At 45.1% G+C, this 19,741-nt stretch overlaps 1 protein-coding gene across 1 annotated transcript in view; it reads right to left on the reverse strand.

The window, feature by feature from the left end:
• tg (thyroglobulin) overlaps positions 1 to 17,392 on the reverse strand; it is a 604,630-nt gene extending 587,238 nt beyond the window's left edge. Inside the window, exons 1-5 of the mRNA XM_085993935.1 lie at positions 17,381 to 17,392; positions 16,175 to 16,496; positions 13,612 to 13,771; positions 8,115 to 8,221; positions 698 to 841 (exon numbers count right to left, since the gene is read on the reverse strand). Coding sequence (XP_085850061.1) covers positions 698 to 841; positions 8,115 to 8,221; positions 13,612 to 13,771; positions 16,175 to 16,496; positions 17,381 to 17,392 — 745 coding nt within the window. The remainder of the gene's footprint in view (positions 1 to 697; positions 842 to 8,114; positions 8,222 to 13,611; positions 13,772 to 16,174; positions 16,497 to 17,380) is intronic.
• Positions 17,393 to 19,741: the final 2,349 nt, after the last annotated feature.

Consider the following 19,741-nt stretch of genomic DNA (forward strand, 5'->3'; position numbering starts at 1 on the left):
ATGCACTGCAGCAACTCACCTAGACTATTTCCACACTTCCCTCTGCTGAAACCTCTACCACCAAGAAGGGACACGAACAGCAATATCATGGGAACATTGTCACCTCCAAGTCACACATCATTATGACTTGGACACATATTGCCATTCCTTCATCGTCACTGTCTTGGAATTGCCTATCTAACAGTGCTGTGGAGGGCCATCAGTACAAGGACTGCACCGGTTCAAGGAGAAAGCCCTCCATCACCTTCGCAGGGAAACTGGGCATGGGCAATAAATGCAGTTGCCCATAATCCAAGAACAATTTTTTTTTAATGTCAACACCCAGCAGGAAAGGGGGAAATAATTGGAAGCTGGGAGAGACCAGAGATACAATCAAGCCTCAATCATGACATGAGATTGCAAAGATTTATTTTTCCCTGTGGAGTATTGGGATGATAAGGCAAGTAAACATACCACTAATTGAAAATTTAGTGTCAAATTAGGGTATTTTATTGCTATACCCACTAGAGAATGGATTGAGATTGCCCAGAACTCTTTTGATGTAAATCCCTTACAGCTGGTGGACAGAAAGCGTCATCGGTCAAAAGAAGGGCACAGAGGTGAAAGCCTACGGCTAACCCACTGCAATAACCCAGTAACAAATTAATGGTTAATGTGATAATGAATCATTTGCAAACTCTTCTCTGCGAGCACTTACATCTAAACCTGCCGGTGATCAGCAGTCGCACGGCGAGGAACCGTCGCTGCAGGATCCGGTAAACGCTGGTGTCCGTAAACGAGTGCCCAAGCTGTGGGCCAGCGAAGATCGTGTCATAGATTTCATCCAATAATAACTCCAGACCTGACAAATACAAAACAGAACAGGAGCAGGCAGGGTGAGTAGCTACAACTCAACTTACTCACTCTACCGGAGCGTTCAAGTACCCGGGAATACAAGTTAAAAATTTGGGAGTTGGGAGTAAGAGTGGAAGCCAAGCAACACGTTGCCCCCCAGAGTAATAGAGCTATGGAATAAGTTACCAGGGAAGGCCATTGAATTGGATCGTTTAAATGGATTTCTGGAAAGAGAAGAGATTGAGCGCTTTGATGTGGGGTTGATCTAAGAGAATGGCACTGGCCTGATGGGCCTAATGGCCCTTTCCTGTTCATAAAAATTACATAGAATATACAGCACACACAGGCCATTCGACCCAACTAGTCAGTGCTGGTGTTTTACACTCCACCCGAGTCTCCTCCCACTCCATCTACCTCATCTCAGCCATTCAGCATATCTTTCTATTTACTTTTCTCTCATACACACGTCAAGTTTCCTTTTGAAAGCATCTGAGCTATTTGCCTCAACCACTTCCTGTGGTAGCAAGTTCAACATTCTAATCACTCTCTGAGGAAATAAATTTCTCCTTATTTCTCTATTAGATTTATTTATATTATATTTATAGCCCTTAGTTTTGGATTCTCCCACAAGTGGAAACATTCTCTCCACATTTACTCTTTCCAACCCATTCATAATTTTAAAGGCCTCTACCAGGTCACCTTTAAGTCTTCTCTTTTCTAAAGAAAAAAGCCCCAACCTGTTCAATCTTTCCCAATAGCTGTAATCTCTCAGTTCTGATACCATCCTTCTAAATCTTTATTGCACTTTCTCCAGTGCTTCTATGTCCTGTTTATAGCATGGAGACCAGAACTGTGCACAGTACTCTAAGTGCAGCCTGATCATGATCCTATACAAGTTTAACATTACTTCACTACCTTTGAATTCTATACCCCTGGAAATAAAGCCCAGTGCTTTGTTAGCATTTTAATTGCTTTGCTGATGAACGATGCTGCTTTTAATGATTTGTTCACCTGTATCCCTAGATCCCTTTGCTCTTCTACCCCAATCAGTTTTTTATTTTCTAAGGTGTAGTTGATGGTTATTTCTTTCCTACCAAAGTGCATCACCTCACATTTATCTATGCTACTGTTAATTTGCCACTTAACTGCCCAGTCTGCAAGTTTTCTAATGTCTTCCTGTATTATGTTGCATTCTTCCTCAGTGTTAGCTATACCCCAGTTTAGTATCATCTGCAAACTTTGATATTGAATGACTTGTTCCTAAGTCCAAATCATTAATGCAAATTATGAATAACAGTGGTCCCAGCACTGTTCCTTGTGGAACACCACTTTCTACCTTCTTCCAATCTGAATAATTAACCTTTACCCCTACTCTCTGCTTTCCCTATTTGCTATCCATTCAGCTATTTGTCCGCTGACTCCACATGCCCTAGCCTTTGTCATGAGTCTACCGTGTGGTACCTTATTGAAGGACTTTTGAAAATCCAAGCATATGACATTACCCTTGTCTACACTTACCGTTGACTCTTCAAAGAATTCTATCAGGTTAGTTAAGCATGACTTAGCCTTTCAGGACCCATGCTGACTATTTATTATTATATTTTCTGTCTCTAGATGTTCTTCTATCACTTCTTTTAGTATAGATTCCAGTACCACTGATGTTAAGCTGACTGGTCTATAGTTACCAGGTTTTGTTCTATCTCCATTTTTGTCTATAAGAACAGCATTAGCTGTCTGCTAGTCATCTGGTACTATCCCCTCTTCTATGGAACTTTTATATATAAACTACTGCCTCTGCTATCTCTTCCCTAGTCTCCTTGAGTATGCATGGGTGCATACCAGCTAGACCTAGAGGTCTTATCCTCTTTTAGTTTTGTTAGTTTGTCAATTGTTTTCTCCCTTTCTATCCCAACTGTATTAATATTCTTTTTAAGTTTATCCTCCAGTGAAGTGTCTTTTTTAATCTTCTTTCATAAAAACTGAGGTGAAGTCGTTATTCAATACTTCTGCCATTTCTCTGTCATTACATAAGAACATAAGAACATAAGAAATAGGAGCAGGAGTAGGCCATACGGCCCCTCGGGCCTGCTCCGCCATTCAATAGGATCATGGCTGATCTGAATCTAGACTCACGTCCACTTCCCTGCCCTCTCCCCGTAACCCCTAATTCCCTTATCTGCTAGGAAACTGTCTATCTCCATTTTAAATTTATTTAATGTTGCAGCTTCCACAGCTCTCTGGGATAGCAAATTCCATAGATTTACTACCCTCTGAGTGAAGAAGTTTCTCCTCATCTCAGTTTTGAAAGGGCAGCCCCTTATTCTAAGATTATGCCCCCTAGTTCTAGTCTCACCCATCAGTGGAAACATCCTCACCGCATCCACCCGATCAAGCCCCCTCACAATCTTATATGTTTCGATAAGATCGCCTCTCATTCTTCTGAACTCCAATGAGTAGAGTCCCAACCTACTCAACCTTTCCTCATACATCAACCCCCTCAGTGAACCTTCTCTGAACCGCCTCGAGAGCAAGTATATCTTTTCTTAAATATGGAAACCAAAACTGCACGCAGTATTCCAGGTGTGGCCTCACCAATACCCTGTATAACTGCAGCAAGACTTCCCTGTTTTTATACTCCATCCCCCTTGCAATAAAAGCCAAGATTCCATTGGCCTTCCTGATCACCTGCTGCACCTGCATACTAACTTTTTGTGTTTCATGCACCAGGACCCCCAAATCCCTTTGTACTGTAGCACTTTGCAGTTTCTCTCCATTTAGATAATAACTTGCTCTTTGATTTTTTCTGCCAAAGTGCATAACCTCACACTTTCCAACATTATATTGCATCTGCCAAATCTCTGCCCACTCACTTAGCCTGTCTATGTCCTTTTGCAGGTTTTTTATGTCCTCCTCACTCACTGCTTTCCCTCCCATCTTTGTATCGTCGGCAAACTTGGATATGTTGCACTCGGTCCCTTCCTCCAAATCGTTAATATAGATTGTAAAGAGTTGGGGTCCCAGCACTGACCCCTGCAGAACACCACTAGTTACTGATTGCCAGCCCGAGAATGAACCATTTATCCCAACTCTTTGTTTTCTGCTAGATAGCCAATCTTCCACCCATGCCAGTATATTACCCCCAATCCCGTGATTTTTTATCTTGATCAGTAATCTTTTGTGTGGAACCTTGTCAAATGCCTTTTGGAAGTCCAAATACACTACATCCACTGGTTCCCCTTTATCCACCCTGTATGTTACATCCTCAAAGAATTCGAGCAAATTTGTCAAACATGACTTCCCCTTCGTAAAACCATGCTGACTCTGTCCTATTAAATTATGTTTATCCAAATGCTCTGTTACTGTATCCTTAATAATGGACTCCAACATTTTGCCAACCACAGGTGTTAGGCTAACTGGTCTATAGTTTCCAGCTTTTTGTCTACTTCCCTTCTTAAATAAGGGTGTTACATTAGCAGTTTTCCAATCTGCCGGGACCTTTCCTGAGTCCAGGGATTTCTGGAAAATGATCACCAATGCATCCACAATCCCTACCGCCACTTCTCTCAAGACCCTAGGATCTAGGTCATCAGGTCTGGGGGATTTATCTGCCTTAAGTCCCATTATTTTACTGAGTACCATGTCCTTAGTGATTTTAATCGTGTTTAGCTCCTCCTCCCCATTGCCCCCTGTTTGTCCAGTGTTGGGATATTTTTAGTGTCCTCTACTGTAAAGACTGATACAAAATATTTGTTCAGTGTCTTTGCCATCTCCATGTTTCCCACCACTAGTTTCCCAGTCCCATCCTCTAACGGACCAACGTTCACTTTAGCCACCCTTTTTCTTTTTATATAGCTGTAGAAACTCTTGCTATCTGTTTTTATATTTTTTGCTAGTTTACTTTCAAAATCTATCTTCCCTTTCTTAATTAATCTTTTAGTTATTGTTTGCTGGCTTTTAAATGCTTCCCAATCTTCTATCCTCCCACTAGATTTGGCTAATTTATATGCCCTTGTTTTCAGTCGAATACTATCCTTTATTACTTTACTAAGCCACGGATGGCTGTCTTTTCTTTTACTCCCCTTTTTCCTCAGTGGAATATATTTATCTTGAAAGATGTGAAATATCTCCTTGAATGTACACCACTGCTCATGTACCGTCTTACACCTTAATCTGTTTTCCCAGTCCACTTTAGTCAATTCTACTCTCATACCTTCATAGTCTCCTTTATTTAAGCTCAGTACGCTGGTTTGAGATCCAACTCTCTCACCCTCAAACTGAATTTGGAATTGAACCATATTATGGTCACTCATTCCAAGGGAATCCTTTACTAGGACATTTTTTATTAATCCTGTCTCATTACACAGGACCAGATCTAAGATTGCCTGCCCCCTGGTTGGTTCAGTTACATACTGCTCAAGGAACCCGTCCCTAATACACTCTATGAACTCTTCCTCAATGCTGCCATGCCCAATTTGATTAGTCCAGTCAATATGAAAGTTAAAATCCCCCATGTTTTTCTTTAACTTCTCTCCTAAGTTCTTCATATTCCCTTTTGTCCCCCATTCCTTTAGTATCTAAGTACTTCTTATATGTCTTTTTCTTTAGATTCAATTTTCTCTTTCGTTCTTCATCCATGGTGCCCCATAATTAACTTGCTTGATTTTGGCTTTTAGTGGAATACCTTTCTCTTGAATGCTATTGATTACCCTTTTAAAGATTTCCCACTGTTTTTCTGTCTCTTTGTTTTTCATAATTGTTTCCTGGTTTACCTTCTTTAGTTCCACCTCACTTCCTCATCATTTTCTCTTTTCCCATCTATCACCTCTGTCCTACTTATGTCACTCTCGTTACTAATCTTAAACCTTACTATATTGTGATCACTACTGCCAAGATGCTCCCCTACTCTTACTTCTTCTATCTGTTCTGGTTCATTATAAAATCCAGCAGTGATTCTTTTCTTGTTGGACTTCTTACGTACTGAGTGAGAAAGTTGTCCTGTATACACTAATAAAAACTTTCCCTTTTCTCCTTTCGCTACTTCTTGCTGCCAGTTTATTTTGGGGTAGTTGAAATCTCCCATGATTATTACTCTATGCTTTCTACTCACCTCATCGATTTGCCTACATATTTCTTCTTCCAATTTCCTTCCACTATTTGGTGGTCTGTAGTATACCCCTATTAGGGTGATGGATCCTTTCTTATCTATTAACTCAATCCATATGGATTCTGTGGCAATCTTACTGCTAGTTACTCTCTACTGGCATTATATTTTCTTTAACTAGTGCAGCTACTCCACCCCCTTCCTTCCCTTTCCTTCCTAAATGTGTTCATAAATATTTAGTTGCCGATCCTGGTCTCTATGTAACCATGTTTCAGCCATCCCTACTGTATCTGGATCCTCTCTACAAATTATTGCCTCCAGTTCATCCATTTTGATTTGAATACTATGTACAGTTCTGTACCAACAGTTTAAATTGTTTTTATTTATTATTCCTCTCTATGATCTTTATCTGATCTCTGTCCATTCATGTTATCCTTATCCCTTCCTTTAGTTTGTCCTTTACTCTCATTTCCTGATTCATTTACTGTTAGGTTTCTGCAATTTCTAGCAATTGCCTCTCCCGGTGTTATTAGCTTAAAGTCTTACTTACAGCCCAAGTTATCCTTTCCGCTAGGGCCCTGGTCCCAGCCACGTTCTAGTGCTCTTAGAATGCAAGGGCATTGCACTCTTATGTGTGCCAACAGTGCCAACGTATGCCATTAAAGACAAGGGGGAATATTCCTCCTAGAAAACTCTTTATTTATGTGCCCCCTCGCAGCATTATGATAGCAAGAGAATCAACCTCAGAATATACATCACATAACTCTGAGTGCCAGCCCTGGTTCAGTCGGTAGCACTCTTTTTGTTATTCGCTTATGGGATCTGGGCATTGCTGGCAAGGCCAGCATTTATTGCCCATCCCTAATTGCCCTTGAGAAGGAGGTGGTAAGCCGCCTTCTTGAACCGCTGCCGGCCGTGTGGTGAAGGTACTCCCACAGTGCTGTTAGGTAGGGAGTTCCAGGATTTTGACCCAGCGACGATGAAGGATCGGCGATATACTTCCAAGTCAGGATGGTGTGTGACTTGGAGGGGAACTTGTTGGTGGTGGTGTTCCCATGCGCCTGCTGCCCTTGCCTCTGAGTAAGGAGGTCATGAATTCCAGTCCGACTTTGGAGTGAGCATATAATTGAGGCCAATTCCCGCTAGACTGCAGCAGCTTAAAGGAACAACAACAACTTGCATTTATATAGTGCCACTAACGTAGGGAAACATCCCAAGGTATTTCAGAGCCAGGCATCATCACAAACCTTTTATTTCTGGTAACTGGGATTACCAGTTGCGCAATGTCTGAGAGTTCGGACGCATGGTGCAGAGCTTCCAATTTTTTGGAGGCACCAATAGAATTGCCACTGGCCCAAATCAAGATGAGAAGGGAGGCCCCAGGAAGAGGGGAAAAGGCTGGCCAAGGGAACTGCCAAGGCACAGTGAAAGGAGGTGGCTGTGGCTGTAATCCCATCGGAACAGAGCCTTAGTTTAATGGATAATCTGAAAAAAACATTGGGTGGAATTTTCACCTTTGGTGGGGGCTTGTATTAACGGGAAAGAAAGTCGGATGGATCCATGACAGCCCATTTTACACCCCTGCTGAAGTTGAAAGTTCTGCCCATTATTGTTGAAGGTACAGCCATCCTTCAGTCCTTCACTAGAGCGTCAGCTTATGTGTTCAATTCCTTTTCAAATACTTTGCCTCAGGGATGACACAATACAGTAAAGCATGCCACCATGCAGTATGGGGTGCTATAGTTGTAGCTTCTCTCCACGCCACTAACTGCCAGTTTTGGTTAAAAAGTCAATCCTTGCTCTGTGTTTAGTCAGAGCAGTAATTGGGATGCTACAGTTGGCCTTCGGGCCCCCGGGCTAAAGGGGAGGGGAGGGGGGAGAAATCAACCAGAGTTCCCACTCTTGACCACTGACCTGTGACCTGGGATGCAAAGTGTGAGTATGTGCACGTCAGATGAGGCCAGGATCGAGTTTGGCTATGCTACCTCACCACAATGGTCAAACAGCCTTCACTGTCTAGGCTTCCATATGAAGAAGGGCCACATGGCAGCAGAGAGTCCGTGGAGCCGTACCCCAGCAAAGAGTCGGCGATTTTTGGGGAGAAGGGGGACAAACCTAAGGGTAAAGAATACTAATGCCTCTCGTTTTAAATGCCCTACAGTGAAGTGCGATCACTCACCTGTGCCCTGAAGCTCCCGTCCCAAACTGTCAGCACAATAACAGTAACCAGAAACATCAACAAAACTCTGCCTGAAGGCACTGAATGTGTGGAATGCACCCGGGAATCTGGGAGGGAAGGAACACAAACAATTTCTCAAATTCCACTTTACTAAAAATACCCTGAGTACGAAAACACTATTCGCAAATTAGCACTCCCTTATTTTTAGGGAAAAAAATGTATTTTTTTAAGAACATTGTGTGCTTGTTCTGGCAAATCATGTTTGGGATATTCTTCAATAAATAACCAGGCTCCAAATTTGGATCACCTGTGCAATTCCTGATTCAACATGAGTGTTATAGCGGGTTTCCATCACAGTTTGTCCCTGTACACCCCCTCCCATTCTCTCCTCTCCTCTTCCAAAAGTGTTAAATGTGGTTGGGGTACATTTCCATGGTCTTTCCATATGCATTGATACCTAAACAATATGAGCACATGTGAGGCCGGAGATTGAGTTTCAAAGAAGAAGAGAACATAAGAAATAGGAGCAGGAGTAGGCCAATCGGCCCCTCGAGCCTGCTCCACAAAGGGGAGCTCTCCCTGGTGTCCTGGCAAATATTGATCCCTCAACCAGCATCACCAAAACAGATTACCTGGTCGTTATCACATTGCTGTTTGTGGGGCCTTGCTGTGCACAAATTGGCTGCTGCGTTTCCTACATTACAACAGTGACTACACTTCAAAAGTGCTTCACTGGCTGTAAAGCGCTTTGGGACAACAACAATTTTTATTTATATAGCATCTTTAATGTAGTAAAACGTTCCAAGGTGCTGCACAGGAGTATTTTAAGACAAAAAATTTGACACCGAGCCACATAAGGATAAATTAGGGCAGCTGACCAAAAGCTTGGTCAAAGTGGTAGGTTTTAAGGAGCGTCTTAAAGGAGGAAAGAGAGGTAGCGAGGCGGACAGGTTTAGGCAGGGAATTCCAGAGCTTAGGGCCCAGGCAACAGAAGGCACGGCCACCAATGGTTGAGTGATTATAATCAGGGATGCTCAAGGGGGCAGAATTATAGGAGCACAGATATCTCGGGGGGTTGTGGGGCTGAAGGTGATTACAGAGATAGGAAGGTGCCAGGCCATGGAGGGATTTGAAAACAAGGATGAGAATGTTGAAATCGAGGCGCTGCTTAACGTCCTGAGGTTGTGAAAGGCTCTACAGAAACGCAAGTTCTTTCTTTCTTAATTATTGCCAGGCTGTCCGACACCTTGGCAAAGCTCGATCCCATCCTCACCAGGAAGCTACATATGCATGGTTTCTGCTCCCGGCCATACTCTTAACCTGCCTCAACAGAGCAGCTCCCAGCTGTGAGAGGATGCCCAAGATAGAGAAAAGAAAGAATTTGCATTTATATAGCGCTTTTTACAACCTTAGAATGTCCAAAAGTACTTTACAGCAAATGGAATACTTTTGAAGTGCAGTCACCTTTGTAATGTAGGAATCGCAGCAGCCAATTTGTGCACAGCAAGATCCCACGAACCACAATGCAATAATGATTAGATCATCTGCTTTAGGTGTTGGTTGAGGGATAAATGCTGGCCAGGACATGAGGAGGCCTCTCCCGCTCTTCCTCAATTAGTCCACCTGAGAGGGCAGACCGGGCCTCAGTTTAACATATCCGTTTAACATCTCTCCCTCAGTACTACACTGAAGTGCCAGCCTAGGTTATGTGATTAGGTGAGAGTGCTACCATTGAGCCAAGGTTGATACCTACGATCAAATGAACATAATTGTGAGCAAAGAGCACGGGACCCATCAAGCCCACACCATCAAGACAACGGTGTGACCCCATACATTGTTCACCCACCCTCTAACCGCACAATCTTCTGTGAGGGAGAAACAACCCTGCAACCGATTCAGGAAAAACTCTGGGAGGTTGCTCTTCGAGTCCCTAAGGCAATCAAGCAAGCTCCAGGGGACCACGATGATTCATAACTCCTCATTATCCCTGCTAATGAGGAACCCATCCCTTATTACGTGAAATGTCCTTTCCTCTCGTCAAGCTTCCTTTCGAAGGATTGTGGAGACTCTTTACCCACCGCGTGGTTCGACAGTTCGGCCCTGAAGCAATATCTCCAAGCTGCCCTATGGTTCCACAGGTAAATCCACTGCCTAGTGCGGGTCTTAATTCAAAAGGCCCCAGGTTCATTCCATAGTTTGTATTGAGTTAGCTGATCTCAGCTAGAGGAGTGCTCAGGATCACTGGCTTAGGGAGGGGAAAAGAAAACGACCAAGGTTCGCGATCTTGACCGCCATCCAGTGGCCCATGCTGGAAATTGCTAAAATTGGAAGTCTGATCAGGAGAGGATTTTGTTCAATTGCAATACCCTTCATGGTCAAACAGCCCACCAACACCAACAACTAGGCCCATGTATTTAAAAACATGACCACTTGGCAAGCATTTTTTAAAAATACATTCATGGGATGTGGGCATTGCTGGCAAGGCCAGCATTTATTGCCCATCACTAACTGCCCTTAACTGAGTGGCTTGCTAGGCCGTTTCAGAGGGCTGTTAAGAGTCAGCCACATTGCTGTGAGTCTGGAGTCACATATCGGCCAGACCAGGTAAGGACAGCAGATTTCCTTCCCTAAAGGACATTATTGAATCCGATGGGTTTTTATGACAATCTGGTAAATGGTCACATTACTGATACATTTATTTAATTAACTGAATTTAAATTCCCCAGCTGCCATGGTGAGATTTTGAACTTATGTCTCCAGATCAGTAGCCCAAGCCTCTGGATGACTAGTCCAGTAACATAACCACTATGCTACCATTCCCTCAAGCTTGAAGAGGACAGGCGGTGCCAGTAACTCTGCATGGATCAAGACAGGAGGGGAGAAAATTCAGGGCTAGACTTCAATTTTTTTATTGCCATTTTATTGGCCTTGAAGTACTTGTCCACACCAAGTTTCCTTTTTATGGGATCTGCTCATAGATGCTGCTACAGTTTTATAGCAATATGAACTAGTCATGGCTTATAGCACAGTGGACCCCACAATGGTGTAAATATACATTCTCTGTGCACCGGACTGGTCTGAAATGGATCAGCTGTCCTCTTCCAGATTACACCATGTCCTTATGATTGGTTTTGTCCTGCACTTGATCTTCCAAAAATAATTGAGCATCTCCCCCTGGTGGAGGGATGAATAACAGCAGCTGTCATTTTAGCTTAGCGTGTTGTGTTTTTGATATTTTTCTAAGTGATGAAGGTATCACCTTTGCTAAAGTAAGCAAATGATTATATTTTTTATGTTGTTATTTAGTTCACCAGTATAACAGGTTCACTTTGGACCACGAGTAAACATCGTTTCCAACACTCTCTTGGCCGGCCAGTCCCGTTCACACATCACCCCTGTGCTCGCTGACCGACACTCGCTCCCAGTCCGGCAATGCTTCAATTTTAAAATTCTCATCCTTGCTTTCAAATCCCTCCATGGCCTCTCCCCTCCCTATCTCTGTAACCTGCTCCAACCCTACAACCCTCTGAGCTGTCTGCGCTCCTCCAATTCTGGCCTTTTGCGATTTTCTTTGCTCCACCATTGGTGGCCGAACCTTCAGCTACCTAGGGCCCAAGTTCTGGAATTCCCTCCCTAAACCTCTCCGCCTCTCTACCTCTTTTCTCCTCCTTTAAGACGCTCCTTAAAGCGATCTCTTTGACCAAACTTTTGGTCACCTGTCCTAATATCTATTTATATGGATCGATGTCAAATTTTGTTTGATAATGGCTCCCGAGAAGCACTGTGGGACATTTTACTGTGATAAAGGTGCTGTATAAATGCAAGTTGTTGCTGTTGTTGTTTAAAAATGATGGGCTTGGGAGGGGGAAAAGAAAATCAGCCCGGATTCCTGCACCTACTGGTTGCTACCCATTGGCTCTTGCTGGAAAGCATGTGTACATAGAGATTGGAAGATAGCATGATCAGGTTCAGTTGTGATGTCCTCTGTTGTTGAATAGCCTGCCAATATTCAATCAGACATTTCTTCCACTATTGAGAAAGCGAGGGGAGGATACCAACAAGGTCGAAAAGAATAACACAGAGGATGAGAACAATGAAGAAGTGGTATTTAGGAGACTATAATCTTGGGTTTTAAAAGCTTGGGAATTGAAGGTAGAAGGGAGGACTGAAGGAGGGAAGGAATTCTATGGTTCTGAGTTTCTGGGAGAGAATTAAATGGAGTTGGAGATGATGCAATGAGTCTTGATTTCGACACAATGAGGATGTATCGGATGGCTTATTTGGAGCTTCAGAGCAACAAGGGAGGAAAGCCCAGAGCTGCACTGACCACAGTACCGGTAAAATAGAGACAAGAAAGACTGTGATGAAGAAAGGTCAAAGGTGAGAGAGGGATCACCTATCAGACAACAAGCCAGAGGGATGCTCGTGGAACCAACACAGTCTTCGTCCTCCCTGCATCCTCACTGTGTTGAAATCAAAACTCATTGCACCGTCTCCTACTCTACCTCAATCTTTCTCAGGGCGTCTAAAATGTAGAATTCCTTATCTCCAATAATCTTCTCTTCCTCCTACAACCATCTGGATTTTACAACCAAAGCTCGGAATCCACTAATTGCCACTTACTGATTTCCCTTGGTTTCCCTTCCATTCCATTCAACCTGTTAGTGCTACAAATCCCCCTCCCGACGAGATACACATCGCCTGTCTCCGTCCCTACCTCAGCCCAGCAGCTGCTCAAACCCTCATCCATACCATGTTGTTGTTGTATGCAGCTCCATTTTGAAGGAGTTGATTGGCCCAGACTCAACTTGCTTAGGCAGGGAGTTTAATCCGTGTATCCACTTCTCAGGGTCAAGAGCACCTCCCATACACTGAATACCATCATAAAGATCTCCTCTGTTTAGTAATTCCACTGAAATCACAACTTTTGCATGTTTATGGTTTCACTAGAAATAGAAGAGATCTTCACAAAGGAATTCATAATGTCAACAGCAACCGGAGGCATCCATCACCCTTCCCCGTGGGAACTTCTAAACTTGTGTAAGATCTGATCATTCTGAACCCATGTCCTTCAGTTCAGTGCTCCCAGTTTAAGACACATACCTTTCTAATATCATCCATGACCCTCAGCATTTTAAAGACCTGAATTGCCACAGTCCTCATCCCTGGTACCATTCTGCTAAATCTCCCCTGCTCCCTCTCCAGGGCCTTGACATCTTTTAAGAAGCAAAAAGATGGGCTGATGTTTCAGCAATAGGTTTATTGCCAAAACCTAGTACTCCCGCTCCAGCGTCACCGCACTGCTAGTGAAGCTACGGTGACGGGGCGGAAGCAGCTCCGAGGAAATTTCCAGCCAGGGTCCACTCTCCAAACGTTAACGTGTGTTTTACACAGATGCTGATGGACCTGCTGTGCTTTCGCAGCGTTTCCCGTTTTTACTTCAGAACAAACGCCCTTCCGTCCCCATTTTAATTACGCTCCGTTTCCTCTCTCTTACCTGTTGAAGTTATTGACCAGATCGAAGACCATCATGTCTGTTGTGTTGACAAACCTGCACTGGACGGGTAAAAACCTTCCATCTGTGGAACACTGGGGTGGTGACCTCACCCCAGCACCATGTAGAACCCGCCGGTCTCGAACCTCACAGCTTGTGGGACCTTTATTAGGTGCAAAATAATGTAGTTAAGAAAGTAAAAGCTTCATCTGAGTAATTCTGGGAGGCGACCCTCCCAATTCGGAGCCTCGCTAGTGGCGACTAGATAGGGCTATAACACCATCGCCCTCATTTTCCAACACCTGCTCACTGTTAACGAATCTGCTAGAACAGAGCCTTGCAAAGGTTCCACAACCGCCCCCCACCCCCTCCATGTTAGTCATAGTTCAGTTAAGAGGGAGCACATCTAGGGTGAGTACACGCAAAGCTTCCTTGGAAAAGTGCAGCATCCCCACCGACACCTGGGAATCCCTGGCCCAAGACCGCACAAAGTGAAGGAGAAGCATCCGGGAAGGCACCGAACACCTCGAGTCTCTTCGCCGGGAGCAAGCAGAAGCCAAGCACAAACAGCGGAAGGAGCGCACGTCAACCCAAGCACCCCACCCACCCGCCCCTTCAACCACCGTCGGCCCCACCTGTGACAGAGACTGTAGGTCCTGCATTGGACTCATCAGTCACCTGAGAACTCATTTTTAGTGTGGAAGCAAGTCATCCTCGGTTCCGAGGGACTGCCTAAGAAGAAGAAGTACACTGTGGGTTAAATTTAAATCAAAGCGACTTGTACTCAACAGTATTAATATTGGCGTAACTTTGTATTTGTATTTTGAGGCTCTGCAGTCTTTATTTTTAGATTGCTATTAACTGAACTTAGTAACAAAAGCCACATGATGCGCCTTAACCTAAACCTCAAAAGAGTTCTACCCCTCCCCCACTGACCACCCATTTGCCATTTTTTTGTCGCATTTCCCTGGTCATCCCCTGGCTCCTTTGAGTGAGATTAGCATTTATTCCCAAATCTGAGGTAGTTTTATGTGGTGGAGCTCAGGTTACCAACACGGATTGAACATAGTCCTGAAGGTTTCATCACATGATCTCCTGTCTCCACCCACCCCGCCCACACGCTCCTGCCATTGGTCACCTGACACAGCCATTCTCGTGCCCACAGCCTTCCTACACCAATCATAGGGCCGGTGAATGGAGTTGAGGCAGAAGATCAGCCATGATCTTATTGAATGGCGGAGCAGGCTCGAAGGGCTGAATGGCCTACTCCTGCTCCTATTTCTTATGTTCTTAAAACTGAACAGACTCTTTGACACCTGATTAGGATGATTTTTGACTGCCAGGCAAACAACCTTTTTTCCCAGCTCCAATATTTTTATTAACTAATAAACAAATGTTCAAAGGAAATGAAAATAAAAAGAACATTTTTTTTAAATGCCCCCTATGATTTTTCTCCCGAGTTGCTCGATGGGTGTCCAGGAGATTAATCTTTAATTCCTAGAGACTCCAGGACAATCCTGGAGAGCTGGTGACCCCAGGTGGGGCCACACATTACTGTCTCCCACTCGGGTGAGCAAGCTTTAAAACCATCGCTGTTCTATGCTATTGACAGTTCATTCCACAAACAAAATATTCAATTCATGCCTTAATTGACCTTTAATGGTGGCAGTGTGCAATCCTCCCACCTGTCCCACAAAGAGATGCCACCTGATTCAAGGGTTCCTTCTCCCACCCCCCAACCCAACCTCCTCTTTGGCTTCACTGGGCCAGCACACAACCAGTTATGGCATTAATCTCCACAGTCTCAGGTTCGATTGCCAGTCTGTGCTGCCTTAGCTGAACCCAGCAGGGCAGTGGTTGGCACACTACCATTGACTTCAACACCCATGGGCTTCGGCAGTGGAAAACTCAGCCATGGTCTCTGGGCCTCTGGTTGCTCTCAAGAGACCTCAGCTGCAAGGTGCCTGTGCATCTCATGTCTAAAGATTAGCCCACTGGAGTAAGGTACCAGAGGGCTGCTGGCTTCTGTGTAACCACATCCCAGCCGGAGTCAGCGCCTTCAAGAAAGAATGGGAAAACAATTGGAGGGAAAATGAAATATATATTTAGTTTGAACTCTTTGCCCTTCATAAACAAGATAAAAGCTTTGCCTCTTTTAAAAAAAACTGAAAATAAGAACATAAGAAATAGGACCAGGAGTAGGCCATATGGCCCCTTGAACCTGCACCACCATGCAATAAGATCATGGCTGAACGTTTACATTAAATCCCGCCCTGTCCCCATATCCCTTGATTCCCAGTACCCAAAAATCTATCGATCTCAGTCTTGAATATACTCATCGTCTGAGCATCCACAGCCCTCTGGGATAGTGAATTCATAACCATCTCAGTGAAGACGTTTCTCCTCATCTCAGTCATAAATAGTCAACCCCTTATCCTGAGACTGTGACCCCCTAGTTCTAGACTCTCCAGCCAGGGGAAACAGCTTCTCAGCAGTTAACTTGTCAAGCCTTCTAAGAATTTTATATGTTTCAATGAGATCGCCTCTCATTCTTCTAAATACTCACAATGCACTGGGCCCTTGTTTTGCCGTGTTCCATAAATCTCCATCCCGTCACTGTCAACACACCAGCACTGTCCAGGGTCAGTGTCACACTGAACAACCTCGTACTCCCCTGTCTGTGTGCATTGTGGGATAGAGGAGGTACTGCTGCTGTTTACATATCCGCTCACCAGAATCTGCTGGCGATGGAGCTGGCAGAAGGACAAGCCTGCAGAGAAATCAAGAACGGGCAATGTGGTAACTGAAGTAAAATTATGACATTGAAGGAAATGGAAAGCATGGAAGGTAAGAACCACAGTCACCACATCTGAGTTACAGGCTGGAATCTAATCGAGGGGTTCAGAGGGTTAATATGTAAAATAATAGATACCTGGGAGTGAGTTGCAGGCTGGAATCTAATCGAGCGGATCGCCAACATTTATCTTTGTCATCATAGAAATTAAGTGTCTGATCACTTTAAAGAAAGAGGCCTAGAAATTGGGTTTTGGCTTAGCCAGGGCTTTAGCGCCGGAAGTTAGTGCCGGCGCTAAGTCCCCCTGCGCGCGCCAAAAATTCAGCAGGGCCGCGCCCAAACGGCTGCCGGCGCTACTGAAGGGTCTTTGCGGCGGTAAATCGGCGCTAACTGCCGTTTCGCGCCGCAATTCCGGCGCTGCGGCACCCGATGCGGTGCGGCAGGCTCGGGAAGTGCAGGCCTCCTCCTTCCGTTAAGGAGGAGCTGCCTGCACCCGGCCGCGGCCCGCGCAAATCTGTCTAAAAATGAGCCCGGCAACTCGGACAAGTGCCGGGCTTGCATCTGTTCCGGGGGGTGGGGGGGAGAAGTCCGGGGAGGGAGCTGCGGGCAGGCGGCCGGCGGGAAAGCGGCCGGCCGCCACGGGGCCTTTAATGCGCCGGCGCAAACTCATGCAAGACTCTGTTGCCAGAGTCTTAGTTGCGGCTGCCACGGGCGAGGCGGCCGCAACTGAATTTCGGCGCTAGGGCCCGTCGGCATGGCAACCGGGACGCTGCGCACACCGATGACGTCATCGGTGCCGGCGCAGCGCTACCGGTGCAACGCCGATTTAGGGCCCCAGGGAATTTTTAAACTGGCCATAACTCTGGCGCTAGTCCCTCTAGCGCCTCAAAAGCGGCGCTAAGGCAACTGAATTTCTAGGCCAGAGACTTCCGAATACTCTTTAAAGTGGAATTTTCTGAGCCGTTATAACAGCTAAACCTTCTGGGTCATTTTCAGACCCGAGTCCCTGGAATCTAGAGGGTCTGCTAAAGCTTTTCAGGGGCCCTCTGATCATCCGATTTCTGCATTGTTCTCTATTGGTTGGTATTATTTCTGTTGGTATGTACTCATATAAAATGTTTTCAGCAACAATCGTAGTGCTTTCACAGAATCACAGAAACCCCACAGTGCAGATAGAGGTCATTTCAGCCCATCGAGCCTGCACCGACACATATCCCACCCGATCCCCTACACCAACACATATCCCACCCTATCCCCGTAACCCCACGTATTTAATCCCCCTAACACTAAGGGTCAATTTATCATAGCCAATCATCCTAACCCGCACATCTTTGGACTGTGGGAGGAAACCGGAGCACCCGGAGGAAACCCACGCAAACACGGGGAGAATGTGCAAACTCCACACAGACAGTCACCCGAGGCCGGATTCGAACCCGGGTCCCTGGCGCTGTGAGGCAACAGTGCTAACCACTATGCCACCGTGCTGCCTGTGGGGTGCACACACTGCCTTTGGGAAGTGAAGACAGGGGTACACGGAAGTATGTCAGTACTTGCATGGGATCTCAGGGAGTGTGTCAATACTAGCAGGGGGTTGCAGGGAGTTCCCGGCAGTGTGTCAATACTTGCAGGGGATCTCCAGGAGTGTGTCAATACTAGCAGGGGGTCCCCAGGAGTGTATCAATATTTGTAGGGGGTTCCCAGGAGTGTGTCAATATTTGCAAGGGGTCCCCGGGAGTGTGTCAATACTAGCAGGGGGTCCCCAGGAGTGTGTCAATATTTGTAGGGGGTTCCCAGGAGTGTGTCACTATTTGCAGGGGGTCCCCGGAAGTGTGTCAATATTTGCAGGGGGTCCCTGGGAATGTGTAAATATTTGTAGGGGGTTCCCCGGGAGTGTGTCAATATTTGCAGTATGTCCCCGGGAGTGTGTCAATATTTGTAGAGGGTTCCCAGGAGTGTGTCAATATTTGCAGGTGATTCCCAGGAATGTGTTAATATTTGCAGGGGGTTCCTAGGACCATGTCAATATTTGCAGAGGGTTCCCGGGAGTGTGTCAATATTTGCAGAGGGTTCCCGGGAGTGTGTCAATATTTGCAGGGCGTCCCCGGGAGTGTGTCAATATTTACAGTGGGTCCCCGGGAGTGTGTCAATATTTGCAGGGAGTCCCCGGGAGTGTGTCAATATTTGCAGGGCGTCCCCGGGAGTGTGTCAATATTTGCAGAGGGTTTCTGTGAGCGTGTCAATACTGGCAGGGGGTCCCCGGGAGTGTGTCAATATTTGCACTGAGTCCCCGGGAGTGTGTCAATATTTGCAGGGGGTCCCCGGGAGTGTGTCGATATTTGCAGTGAGTCCCCAGGAGTGTGTCAATATTTGCTGGGAGTCCCCGGGAGTGTGTCAATATTTGCAGGGGGTCCCTGGGAGTTATTTTCAGGGAGTCACCGGGAATGTGTCAATAATTGCAGAGGGTTTCTGTGAGTGTGTCAATACTGGCAGGAATTGTACCAGAATTGCACAAGTATTTCCAGGGGCTCCTCCACACAGATAAGTTTTGAAGTCTCTGTTCAAGAATTTGAAGGGAATCAACAAAGTTGATCCATGGCAAATTGCTGACTGTGGTGAATGTTTCAAATACCAGAGGGCTGGGGAACAGTTTGAAAATTAGATAGTTAGAAATAAAAAAAAGTGCTCAAAATCAAATTGGGCAGGGCAGCCTTGAGGAAGAGTTCATAGAGTGCATTAGGGATGGGTTCCTTGAGCAGTATGTTACTGAACCAACCAGGGGGCAGGCAATCTTAGATCTGGTCCTGTGTAATGAGACAGGATTAATAAAAAATGTCATAGTAAAGGATCCCCTTGGAATGAGTGACCATAACATGGTTGAATTCCAAATTCAGTTGGAAGGTGAGAGAGTTGGATCTCAAACCAGCGTACTATGCTTAAATAAAGGAGACTATGAAGGTATGAGAGCAGAGTTGACTAAAGTGGACTGGGAAAATAGATTAAAGTGTAAGACAGTACATGAGCAGTGGTGTACATTCAAGGAGATATTTCACAACTTTCAAGAAAATATATTCCACTGAGGAAAAAGGTGTGTAAAAGAAAAGACAGCCATCCATAGCTAAGTAAAGTAATAAAGGATAGTATCCGACTGAAAACAAGGGCATATAAAGTAGCCAAATCTAGTGGGAGGATAGAAGATTTGGAAGCATTTAAAAGCCAGCAAAGAATAACTAAAAGATTAATTAAGAAAGGGAAGATAGATTATGAAAGTAAACTAGCAAAAAATATAAAAACAGATACAGTAGCAAGAGTTTCTACAGTTATATAAAAAGAAAAAGAGTG

Source organism: Somniosus microcephalus, chromosome 7 (assembly GCF_052327205.1).
Source record: "Somniosus microcephalus isolate GS21.2 chromosome 7, FLI_Smic_1.0, whole genome shotgun sequence".
Lineage (NCBI taxonomy): Eukaryota > Metazoa > Chordata > Chondrichthyes > Squaliformes > Somniosidae > Somniosus > Somniosus microcephalus.